Below are 11,255 nucleotides of genomic sequence, written 5' to 3' on the forward strand. Positions count from 1 at the left end.
TGTCCCAGGGCAGTCTCATGGGAGGTGGGACTCCCACCAAATCTGAAATGCTCTCATTGTCCAGTGCTTAGGCTCAGCCCCTGGTGGGATTCCCACCCTCATTCCTGAGTGTGGTGAGTCCAGGATCCAGGACAAGCAGCGTCCTTCTGTCTCCCCTCAGTCTGGTGTCATCTGCCATCAACTAAGGATGTCCTATAGCTTCTGATGCCCCCTGAGGGCTTGGGGGATTTGTATGCAGCTTCCAGATAGCCCTTCCTCCTACAAGTCTCTCATGCTGATGTCTAAATCAGGCCCAGAAATGACACAGGTGAAGTCTCTTCATGTCTCAGGCTCTACTGATCCCCACAACACCCGTGAGAGCTGAGATTTCACCCTTATCTTATCTTAAAACCTGTGAATAGTTTAAACTGGTTCTTTTGCCCAGCACATGGAGATGGAGTGACCAGTGTCAGATGCAGGGTTGCCCCTCACAGAGCAGGGCAATGAGGAGGCAGACATGCTCAGGGGCCTGGATGGGAGGAATGGAGAGAAGCTCTCTTGCTCACAGAGATGAGGAAGTCAGACAGAGGAAGTGAGATGGAGAGACCAAACCACACACATGGCCAGGAGAGTGGATGACTCTTGCAGTTTCTCAGGTGACCATGTTGTAATCCTTTCCCCACCACTCCTGCCCCTCAGTGGGTGGTCAGTCTGGAGACAGCCACATTGGGCGGGCTCCCCAGACCATCCAGGCAGAGCACAGACATGCCCTCAGCTCTTCCCTCTCTTCCCCCCACACAATGAACACACCCACAGCTCTACCCTGAGACCTTCTTTCTGATACCCAGTTCCCCTCCACAGTCACACTCATGTGAAGACCCAGGACGTCATGGGGGTGTGACCCCATCGCCTCCTCTCTGGCCTACTGTGGACCCTCACTCCCAGCTGAGGGTTTTACTCTGATGCACCTGAACTTACCTGTCATGGACCCTCCCTGAACAAAGCCTTTCTCCAGGTCTCCACCTCGCTCCAGCACATCCAAGCAGCTCCAACTAATGGTCCACGTTGTTGGAGATCAGGCTGAGCTAAACTCTCTGTCCCAAGCAGAGACAACTGGTCCCTACAAAGCAGACCCTTTCCTGTGCCCACCTTCCCTCCCTAGATTCACACACCTGGGTCAAGGCCACACTGTGCTTGTCATGGGCGTCCCCTAAGCCCATTGGAACAGAGCAGACTTTCTGCACACCTCCTAGACTGAGATAATGACAAAGAAATATGCCTGCCTCTTCTCACTCAACTTCAAATGTGTTTGTGTTATGAGATTTGAGTAGGGTTTCATCAGAAATTCTCATAAACCACTAAGAGTACTGATGAGCTCATTACCTTGGTGTTAGATTAGGGCTGGAGTTTTATCACAGTTTATCATCCATTCCTCATTAGTATAGTCTTTTCTCATGGAGCAGTATCTTCTCAAAGCAGCAACCTGCTCACACACTCCTTTACTGAAAAGTGTTCCATTACCTTAAAGATCAAACCCAGGAGTCCCTGCAGGGAGCAAAGGCCCCGTGTGACCAGGGCCCAGCACAGCCTGGTGACCCACAGCTCTCAGAATAATCACCCTCTTCCTGGTCGAGGGTCTTCTGACCCTGCTGTGCTGACCACTAGTGTGTCCTGGTCCCTCCCTTACCTGCAAGTCCCCACACTCCATGACATCCACTTGTATACAGTCTCTGTGCTCCAGTCTTCTTGTTCTCTGAAACTTACCAAAATGACCCCCACATCATCCATTGCCTACACATTTGTACTGTCTGATATCGCTAACCAGCACTGCATGTGTCCAGGGGAGGAGTCAGTCACCTTCCCCAATGAACTTCGTGGCTGAACTGAGCACCTGCTCGGGAAATATTGGCTGGTTTCCGGGATGGAGAAAGGCCGGAAGAAACTTTCCATTTACCTTCTCAGAAAAAGGAAGTTAATTGTCCATGGTTACGTGGGCTGTAAAACAAGCAGAGTCAGAATGCAGCAGGAACTGGGCAGCTCCTGAGTCCTGCCTCTCATCCTCTGCCCTCGTGTTCTGAGACAGGGGTCACCCTCTGGATTGGGGCATCACATCAGGTGGAGGCAGGACTTGTGAGGTCTGCTGAGACTGAGATTTGGTCTGAAAGGTGCCAGAACCTGCTGTCTCCTCCACCACCCCTCAGGGAGGGCATGTTGCAGCTGAGGAAGAAACTGTGACTTCTCACACAGAGACGGGACCTTGGTACAGCCTGTGTGTTTGTCTGTCCTGCAGGGCTCAGGGACATTTTATGTCATCTGAACCCTTGGGAACCCTGGCAGACAGTGTTATGACCTTGGCCTTCATTTCTCTTCTTTGTCTCGGTGAGTTCTGGGGAAAACAGAAGGATGGGGTCTTCTTCACTCCCAGATCTAGGACTCAGGAAGGCCAGTGGGGGCAGAAATCCTAAGGACAGAAGATATCAGCTCAGCAGGGTTCCAGACCAGGCCAGGACCTTCTGTGTGGGTGTTGAGGATAACTCACACGACTCTCTTCCAGGGCTGTGCCAGGGCCCATGGGACCATGTCCAGGCAGGTGAGTCCTCCCCAGAGCTCCTGCTTCAGCACAATGGTGCCCCTGGGTAGCCAGGGGACACACAGTGGGTCTCAGCTGGTGGACACCAGTGTGGGAGGGGCTGTGGAGTGACAGATGGGGAAACTGAGGGGACAAGGACCCTCCTGACACTGCAGGTCTGATTCCTTTCCAGGAGTTCTCCCCAAACCCTCCATCTGGGCTGACCCAGGCCCCAGGGTCAGACATGGGAGCCCTGTGACCATCTGGTGTCAGGGATCTCTGCAGGCAGATGGTTATATTCTGTATAAAGACAGGGGCTCTCAGCCCTGGGAAACGAGGATCCCTCAGGCCTCCAGCAACAAGACCATGTTCCTCATTCAGTCCATGAGCACATATGACACAGGGCTGTACCAGTGTGCATACACTACTGGGGACACGCTGTCTGAGAGGAGTGAGGCCCTGCTCCTGCGAGTGACAGGTAAGGGGGAACCTGGGTCTCCTCCCCACTGTGGGCTCCTCCTCAGAGGATGAAGGGAACACAGTGCAGTTTTAGGGGCCTCATCCCTCACAGCTTACACCTGGGGAAGATGGGGTGATGGTTCCCTTTAACTCAGATCCTCCTTCTCCCTCAGGAGTGGACAACGCACCCTCCCTCTCAGCCCACCCAGGCCCAGTAGTGGCCTCAGGAAGGAGAATGTCCCTCTTGTGCAGCTCACAGTCCACATGGGACACTTTCCACCTGCTGAAAGAGGGAGGGGCTGAGCCTTCCCAACACAGAGAATCTGAAAGGAAGTACTATGGTAGGAGGTGGTGGCTGGTGGCCATCTTCCCTGTGGGCCCGGTGAACACCTCCCACGGGGGGACCTACAGATGCTATGGTTCTAACAGCTCCAACCCCAATGTGTGGTCACAGCTCAGTGTCCCTCTGCACCTCGATATCACAGGTGAGATGGCCCACACTTGGCTTTAGTTCATTGCTATGCCCAAATATCTGATCTAAACCTTGTGCCTAGTAAAGCCCTGGGAGATGTGGGGGCCACTGACAGGGGTTTACTGGGGACAAAACAACAGGTAAAGGCTTAGGAAGGAAGAAGTAAGGGCTCTCACTGCATCCCCAGTGGGCGGTGGGTGTGTGTGTCCCCTGAGTAACAATGACCTTCTCCCCAGATGTGTACAGGGAACCCTCCCTCTCAGCCCAGCCATGCCCGCTGGTGCTGCCTGGAGACAACCTGACCCTCCAGTGTCACTCAGAGCCCGGCTCTGACAGATTTGCTCTGACCAAGGATGAGGGGCCCACACACCCCCAGAGTCTCCATGGGCAGGACAGCCCTGACTTCCACCTGGGCCCTGTAAACCCCTCACATGGGGGCCGCTACAGGTGCTACAGTGGACACAACCTCTCCTATGTGTGGTCGGCCCCCAGCACCCCCCTGGACATCCTGATTGCAGGTGAGGAGCCCTGCCCTGCCCCCTGTCCTGACTCTCTGCCTTGGGGCTCTACTCCAGGGTCACTGGGGTCGTGAGGAGGTCCAGGGTCAGGTCCTGGAGCAGAGGTTGTGTGGGGCTGAAGTCTAGGAGAGAGGGTACTGGGCACGGAGATAAAAGTTGCCCACTGGAAGGACTGAGAGAAGCTGACAGGAGTCACACACAGAGTCCCTGGGGAAGAACACAGTCCCCCAGCTCAGGGTCAAGGTGTTGGGGGGAGGAGTGTCCTTGTGCACATCACAGCCTTCCTCTCCCCAGGAATGTACAGGAAACCCTCCCTCTCAGCCCAGCCAGGGCCCTCAGTGTCCTGGGGAGCAAATGTGACCCTGCAGTGTGGATCTGAGGAAAGGGCTGACACCTTCCACCTGCACAGGGAGGGGTCCCTGCATCCTCCTCAGCAGCTTCATCTGCATAACACAGCTGCCCCCTCTCAGGCCTACTTCACCATCAACCATGTGACCTCAAGCCACCATGGTACTTACAGGTGCTACAGCTCACATAGCTCCTCCCCCTTCCAGCTGTCACAGCCCAGTGACCCCCTGGAGCTCCTGGTCTCAGGTGAGGGACTCCCACCCCATGTCCACTGAGGGAGCAGACTCTGTCCCAGGACAGCTCTGGGCTGGTATGGGAAGAAGGGTGAAACAGTGAGGTCATCAATAGGGGGAATCCCACCCCATAAAGAGAGGAGAAGTTGGAGATTCCCCACCCTCTCCATGCCTCACTCCACCTGGGTGTCCATCCAGTGCTGGTGTGTGCAGAGAAAAGACTGAAGTGTGTGAAGGGACAACACTTAGGGGACATCTATTGGACTACAGGAGTGATGTAAGAGGCAGGCACACACATAGCCTCCCCTGGTTCCTGTGCCATGCAACAGCTGGGGTCTGCAAGCCCTCCTCCACATAGACAAACTTCATGTCTGCTGGGCAGCAGAGTCCCCTTAGCCTAAAGGAGACACAGACTCCATCAAGCTTCTGCTACTTTCTCACTTTATACTTCAACACATCAAATAGTTCCAGGAGGCCTTGTTTCCTAAATTCCTGGGGGTAAAGGTAGAGAAAGTAGCAAAGAGCCACATGTCTCAATAGGCAGTGATATCACAGGTCCCATGTGATCAGCAGGGAGGAAATGATGAAGGGAAGATGCCAAGCTCAGGAGAAAAGAGCAGGAGCCACTCCTGCCTCTGTCTCTGGTGCTGATTCAAGGCCCCTGAGTCATCCTGGCACCTGGGGAACCAGGCCCACATGGGAGACAGAGACAAGGGGGCCTCTTCTTTCTGGGTCAGGGTGAGTGGGGGTTCACTTGGAGTCTAAGCTGAAGTGCTGATGGCTCAGGCCCTTTAAAGTGAATCCCAGTGACAAACTCCTACCTGTATTTGGGATTTTGTTCTCCCATCTATCAGAGCAGAATCCAATCCAGGATTTGAAAAAGCTCACTTAGTTTATAACTTTGATGCCAGAGAACCCCTGTGGGAGAAAGAACATAAGTCCACTCTGAGCTTGTCCTGTCTCCAGGGGGGACCACTGCCATTACATGGGTGTGGGATGAAGGGAGGATTTCTTCTCCTTTTCCATGACACCATGTGGTCAGCTGAGTCAGGTCATCCTCCAAATCACCTCCCACCACAACTTCTGTTTGTGTCCCCTTACCCCTTCCAGAGTTTCCAGGGGTTTCCCTGAATTTCATTTTTCAGTTTAACACAGCCTGTCTTACATCACTACATATCTGTATTTTTGTCCAGGTTTTTGCCTAAACATTTTATTATGTCATGTATCTTTTCTGCCTGTTTCTTATCAGTCTCAATATCTAGGATACAAATCAATAAAGGCTTAGGTCTGGTAAGTGTGGTAATCCTTGGTCCCAGAAAGGTTGCACGGTGTATTGTATATATTCCATCATTTATTTTGTAAAGAAGGGGTAGATAAAAGAAACAAAAGTGATATGAAAATATATAATCCTAGTCAGAGAGACACAAAGCAGGAGCAGAGTGGAGGAACTGAAAGGTAGACCCAACCTTTTACTCCCCCATGTTCCTGACCTGAAGAAAAAACTAAGGCCCCAAATGTCACCTTGGCATCCTAATTACATGCAGACAAGGGGCCAATGATGCTCATCTCAAGGGAGGCAATGGGAATGGCTAGTGACAGGGACTCAATGGAGATGAGAGAAGAGAGGACTGAGGTATTCCCACACCTGCTCTCCCACACCCTATGTGTCATTGATTCCCAGCAGCAGCTAACAGCCTGGGACTGTCACAGAATGAGCCAGACTCCCAGAGTGGTGAGGAAGGCCTAATCCCCAGTTATAGGGCTCAGGGCAGAGGGTCAGTGCAGTAAATGCAAGTTGGGTGACTTGGACAGACATCCAGGGATCTTGGGGTGACTTATCATTACTATGACTTCTGTGACCTCTTTGTCCTCAATGTCTAGGCTCAAACACCCAAGAGTACACAGTGGGGAACCTCATCAGATTGGGTGTGTCTGGCTTGGTCCTCATGGTCCTCGGGGTGCTGCTGTGTGAAGCTTGGCACAGTCAGAGAAGACCCCACAATGCAGCCAGCAGCTGAACACAGGGGACAACAAACCCACCAGTCAGTGAGGTGGAACCTGGTGAAGAGTCTGGTGAGACCAAGAATCTCTGGAGGAAACTGTGGGCACCTCTGGGAAAGAGTCTGCTGAGAATGTGGAGGGTGTGGGTGTGGTTCCCATGCAGGGAGAGGTGGGGCTGCTGCTGCAGAGGCTTCTCCACAGTTAGACTGTGGGCATCTCACCTCACTTCACTTCTCTGTTTCTTTGACTGGCCCCTCTGTTCTCAACCCTGTGACCCGGGGCTCAGCCCACATCACAGGTTCAGATCCTCACCTGGGTTCACCCTCCATCTCTGGTCCACTTTCATGTGTGACATTTTTCTAGTTTTTATTGTCCATGTTCACTCATTTTGCATCTCTTTTGGTCAGACTGAACAGATGCAAAATCATTTTTAAACAACTGAATAAATGGATAAATATCCAAAATAGTTTGCCTGGGGCACTGGCATGGTTCAGTGGGTTTGTGGCGTTTGCCTAATTCCTGGGTGTAAATGCTCCTTGAGGATGGGGAGAGAAGCCACAACCCTCTTCCCTGGTGCCCAGGTCTTTCTCCTCCTCCAGCGACCTCACTTGAGTCCCTGCTGTGCACCCTTTAGGGCCAGTGGGTGGCGGTGACCTACAGGGATTATATTGCCTGGACCTGCCCAGGACGGTCTCTGGGGGCTCAAGTTGCCCCAGGGAAAGGCCTGCCCAGAGAGGCCCCACCCCACCCACAGGCCTGGTGTGCTTAGGGAAGTCTTGCTCGGACTGAAGCCATTGCAACGACACACCTGCTGGCCACCAGGATCCTAGTCAACCTGCAAGGTGAGCTGCAGAGGCCGGGGGAGACACCGCACTGCGGTCCCCTCCCCACCCTCATGGCCCCAGTGCTTCTGTACCTGGTCCAGATCCTAGGCTTGCAGAGCCACCACCAAGAGCCGCTGGGCTTCTTTGTTGGGCTGCCCCAAAGCTCTTTCTAGTCCTCATCCCTTACGTCGCCCTGCAAATGCACACCAGTGGGCACCCTGTGCCTGCAGCATGTCTGGCTGCGAGTACAAGTTCAAGTGCTGAGACTAGGTGCCCGCCACCAGGGAAAACACAAGGGGTAGAAGCCTTTACCCTTCCCTCTCTGCTCCAAGTGCTTCACCCGCAGTGACTCCCTGCCCAAACTTAGCTCGCCACTACTCTGCTTCCCCTGTAACTCTTCCTGGAGCCCCAGGCCCACCCAGCGCCTCGCCCAGCAGCCTGGTGGAAGCTCCAAGAACAGCCCGACCCTCAGCTCTTGCCCTGGCAGTTCCCAGCACCCCATGCAGCCTGCCTGGAGCTAGCCTGGCCCAGAGCACCAGCAACAAGCCTATTGCCCTGGCCACCTTCCAAATGATACCCTGAGGACCCTGAGATACCTCTGTCCCCTCAAGAAAGCAATGAAGAGGCCTGAGACTGGACTGAGGTTAGCTGGGTCTTGGTGATGGCCGTCGAGCATGGTTGGCTTGGGCCCTTGTTTATAAAGCCATCACCCATTTAAAAAAAAAATAAAGAAAATACAAAGTTTACCAACAACTGGCCAGAAACATTGAAAGGTCAGGACCAGACCTACAACCTGAGATCCTGCCACAAGAGGGAGGCAGAAGCACGAAGCCTGTCCATCCACACAAGGTCCCAGAAGCCCCAGAACACACACAAGACCAACAGAAACCATCTCTCACCTGAGAGCAGCTGATCAAGGTTGCAGGAGGTGACTGCGACATCAGATACAAAAAGAAAACACAGCACTACAAAGATAAGGAAGAATCAGAATCTCTGCCATCACAAAAGATCACAGTGACAGAACCTGTCATTCTCAGGATGAGACACAGCCTAGAACTTCCTGAGGAGCAGGGGCCATAGTTTACCCAAATGGGAGTCTTGCCCTCAGGAAAAGCCAGGTGAGTCCTGGAGAGACTGTGCTCCCACTGGCCCAGCAGAGAGTCTTCAAGGCCCTTCAGGAGGGGAGCCCTCACACGTGTCTCCCCTGAGGCTCCTTCCTGCTTAAATGCACCCTCTCATAAACCATTAGCTCCCACAGCTCTGCTGTCTCTCAGTGGGTGAGACTCCAGGTGATAGACGTGGGTGGGAGCAGCAGATGACTAGGGGTTTGAACCATCAGTTCCAGCTAAGAGGTTTGGGGGTCTCCACCCACAGGGCCCACCCCTAGCTGCCAGGGATGAAAATAAGTCTACCAAGACATAATGTGCTTGGGGAGAAAAGGTGGCCAATGTCTCAAAGGAGAAGGGCCAGGAGCCTGTTCCTCAATGGGCTTCAACTGGGTTCAATTTGCATAGGAATCCTGGGCCTATAGGTAAAGCTCATCAATCATTTTCAGGCAGTAACCATCAAACCATAGATAAAATTCAAAGAACTCTGAGGTCTTATTTTGAGTCGGTCAGATAGCCAAAGGGCCATAAAACCTCAAGGAACCACCCTGGCTGGTGTAGCTCAGTGGATTGAGTGCGGGCTGCGAACCGAAGCATCGCAGGTTCGATTCCCAGCCAGGGTACATTCCTGGGTTGCAGGCCATAACCCCCAGCAACCACACATTGACGTCTCTCTCTCTCTCTCTCTCTCTCTCTCTCTCTCTCTCTCTCTCTCCCTTCTCTCTCTAAAACTAAATAAATAAAATCTTTAAAAAAAACCCCTCAAGGAACCAAACTCATTTCATGCTTGGACCCTTACCATTTAAATTGAGGATATTGGTAAAGTAGGTTTCACAGGATTTCATGCATTCTTTCTTCAGCCTGATCTTTCTGGTGAACCACCCATTCCTGCCCAGGGCTGCACATCCTCTGGCATTGTTTCAGGCTTAAGTCAGGCCAGGGAAGTAAGGCAGCCCAGGGATTAGGAGACTTCTTGTAGACAGAATGAGGACTCAGGCTATGTCAAAGCCAAGGGGTGAGGGGCTTTTTCTATAGCCCCCCAAGTGCTTCCCTGAGGTCCCCTTCATGACCATGCCTGTCTTAGGTGGTCCCCCCATTGAGGGATCTTACCTGTCATTGGCTAACCAGTCAACTGCCTGGAGACAAGCAGGGTGAAGTAAAATGGGGCAGAGGAGGTGCCCCTACCAGAAAGATAAGCTTTGTCTCCTCAGTGGCTTATGGTCCCAAGGTCTTTTGACCCAGCCTTAGTCATGGGGTGTCACAGCTTCTGAAACCAGGCAGGGGGTTCCCAACAAACAGGGTCACAGGTTGGCATGTGGAATGTGGACAAGTCACATTTCCTTTCTTAGGCAGACTTTCTGCCTCTGTTTCACAAAATGAGGTAAGTATTACTCCACAAAGTAGTTGTGAGGCTCACATACCATGATGTATGTATGGGTCACAAAATACAAACATAATTACTTTTATTCACCACTTGCAACTTGGGACTGTACCCTTGCAAGATCACTGAAAGCAAAGAGCATGGATGTACATTTCCCCCTCATTGTGGGTCCTTACAAGGCTAAACTTTCCTGGAAACTCACAAAACAGAAATGTTTTCTGACTGAGTGTCAAGGGGGGAACCCTGGTAACTCCCATGTCTTAGAGACAGTGTTGTCTACTTGTTGGGCTGGGGATCCCTGGAGCCCCGGGTGAGTGAGTGAGACCCGGGATGGAGGAGGCTGGGATGCTGCCCAAGGACCCAGCAGGACCAGGCTTGCCAGGGGAAATGGGTCTCTCTGCTGTCTGTGGCTGGCTCTTCTGTGGGCAGCAGGAAAGGGCAGGAGCAGCTAACACCCTGGCTTGGGCTTGCTGTGCAGTTGCTCTGAGGATGGTCTTTTATTTTAGCCCACATGGGAGATTGAAGGCTTGGTTCCAAAGCAGAAAGGTTTGAAAGAAACAGGAATACACAGAACCACCTCCAGACAACTTCAGAGCAGTGATCCTCAGGAATCTCAGGAGTGAAGGATTCAGAAACTGGGATGGCAGAGCTGATGGGGCTCAGTGCACAACCTTCACTGACAATCTGCTCCTGGAGGTGTGTCCCCACTGTCTTCTCGTGTCACTCTTTGCTGTGAGAAAGTCTGGTGTCAGTGAGCTTGTTATTATAGTAATTTGCATTTTTCATAGAAAATAATGTTAGGACTTTTTCTTTGGGACCCCTGGCCAGTGCTTCTTGATTTTTTAAAGTGGAAATTCACACAAAACAATGTTAACCATTTTAATGTGTACCATTTGGTGTAAAATAGGATTTTTTCATTTTAATTCATCCTTTGTTTGCTTCATTGACCACAAGGACAAAATTCAGATTTCATTTTTACATACATGCCCCTGTCACTTACCTGGTCTTCCTCATCTCTGTAAAATGTTTGCTTTTGTTCTCTGGAGCTGTTACTAAATGTCATGCTCACTTCTTTCCTTCTGATGCCATAGATATAACATTGGCCCTCCTCACTCTAGTCCCCAAGTGCCTTCATTCCCCACTGCAGGTCTCTCTAAGCTGCATCCTGGAAATTTCCTCAACATTGTACTCTGCTGTCATAATTGGACCTTCAGCTGTGTCTCAACCTTGATGGAAAGAATTTTAATGTGTCCATTCTATCAGATTATTCAACTCCCAGAATTCTAATCAAAACATTCCTCTGTAAAACAATTCATATTCTTGGCTCAAAATTTGAATCTTGCCTTTATTTTCAAGGTATTTAAA

At 51.7% G+C, this 11,255-nt stretch overlaps 1 protein-coding gene across 2 annotated transcripts; it reads left to right on the plus strand.

The window, feature by feature from the left end:
• Window positions 1-2,008: 2,008 nt before the first annotated feature.
• LOC123815511 (leukocyte immunoglobulin-like receptor subfamily A member 6) lies at window positions 2,009-7,018 on the plus strand. Of its 2 annotated transcripts, XM_045833774.1 has the most exons (7): window positions 2,009-2,358; window positions 2,534-2,569; window positions 2,742-3,026; window positions 3,181-3,492; window positions 3,716-3,997; window positions 4,292-4,591; window positions 6,460-7,018. In XM_045833774.1, exons 1-7 carry the CDS (start codon window positions 2,286-2,288, stop codon window positions 6,594-6,596), a joined length of 1,425 nt encoding a protein of 474 aa, XP_045689730.1. In that variant the 5' UTR covers window positions 2,009-2,285; the 3' UTR covers window positions 6,597-7,018. The 2 variants fall into 2 exon arrangements, with proteins under 2 accessions (XP_045689730.1, XP_045689731.1); XM_045833775.1 differs by lacking the exon at window positions 4,292-4,591 and having other exon boundaries at window positions 2,009-2,569.
• The last annotated feature ends 4,237 nt before the right edge of the window (window positions 7,019-11,255 follow it).

The sequence above is a fragment of the Phyllostomus hastatus genome, unplaced genomic scaffold, assembly GCF_019186645.2.
Source record: "Phyllostomus hastatus isolate PE091 unplaced genomic scaffold, TTU_PhHast_1.1 phas_contig_181, whole genome shotgun sequence".
In the NCBI taxonomy this organism is placed as follows: Eukaryota; Metazoa; Chordata; class Mammalia; order Chiroptera; family Phyllostomidae; genus Phyllostomus; species Phyllostomus hastatus.

Excerpts from the sequence above, each read along its gene's own strand:
- LOC123815511 (XM_045833774.1), top strand. The coding sequence starts at position 2,286 with ATGTCATCTGAACCCTTGGGAACCCTGGCAGACAGTGTTATGACCTTG. Across the intron at positions 2,359-2,533 it reads CATTTCTCTTCTTTGTCTCG|GGCTGTGCCAGGGCCCATGG; the intron begins GTGAGTTCTGGG and ends ACTCTCTTCCAG. Across the intron at positions 4,592-6,459 it reads CCTGGAGCTCCTGGTCTCAG|GCTCAAACACCCAAGAGTAC; the intron begins GTGAGGGACTCC and ends CTCAATGTCTAG.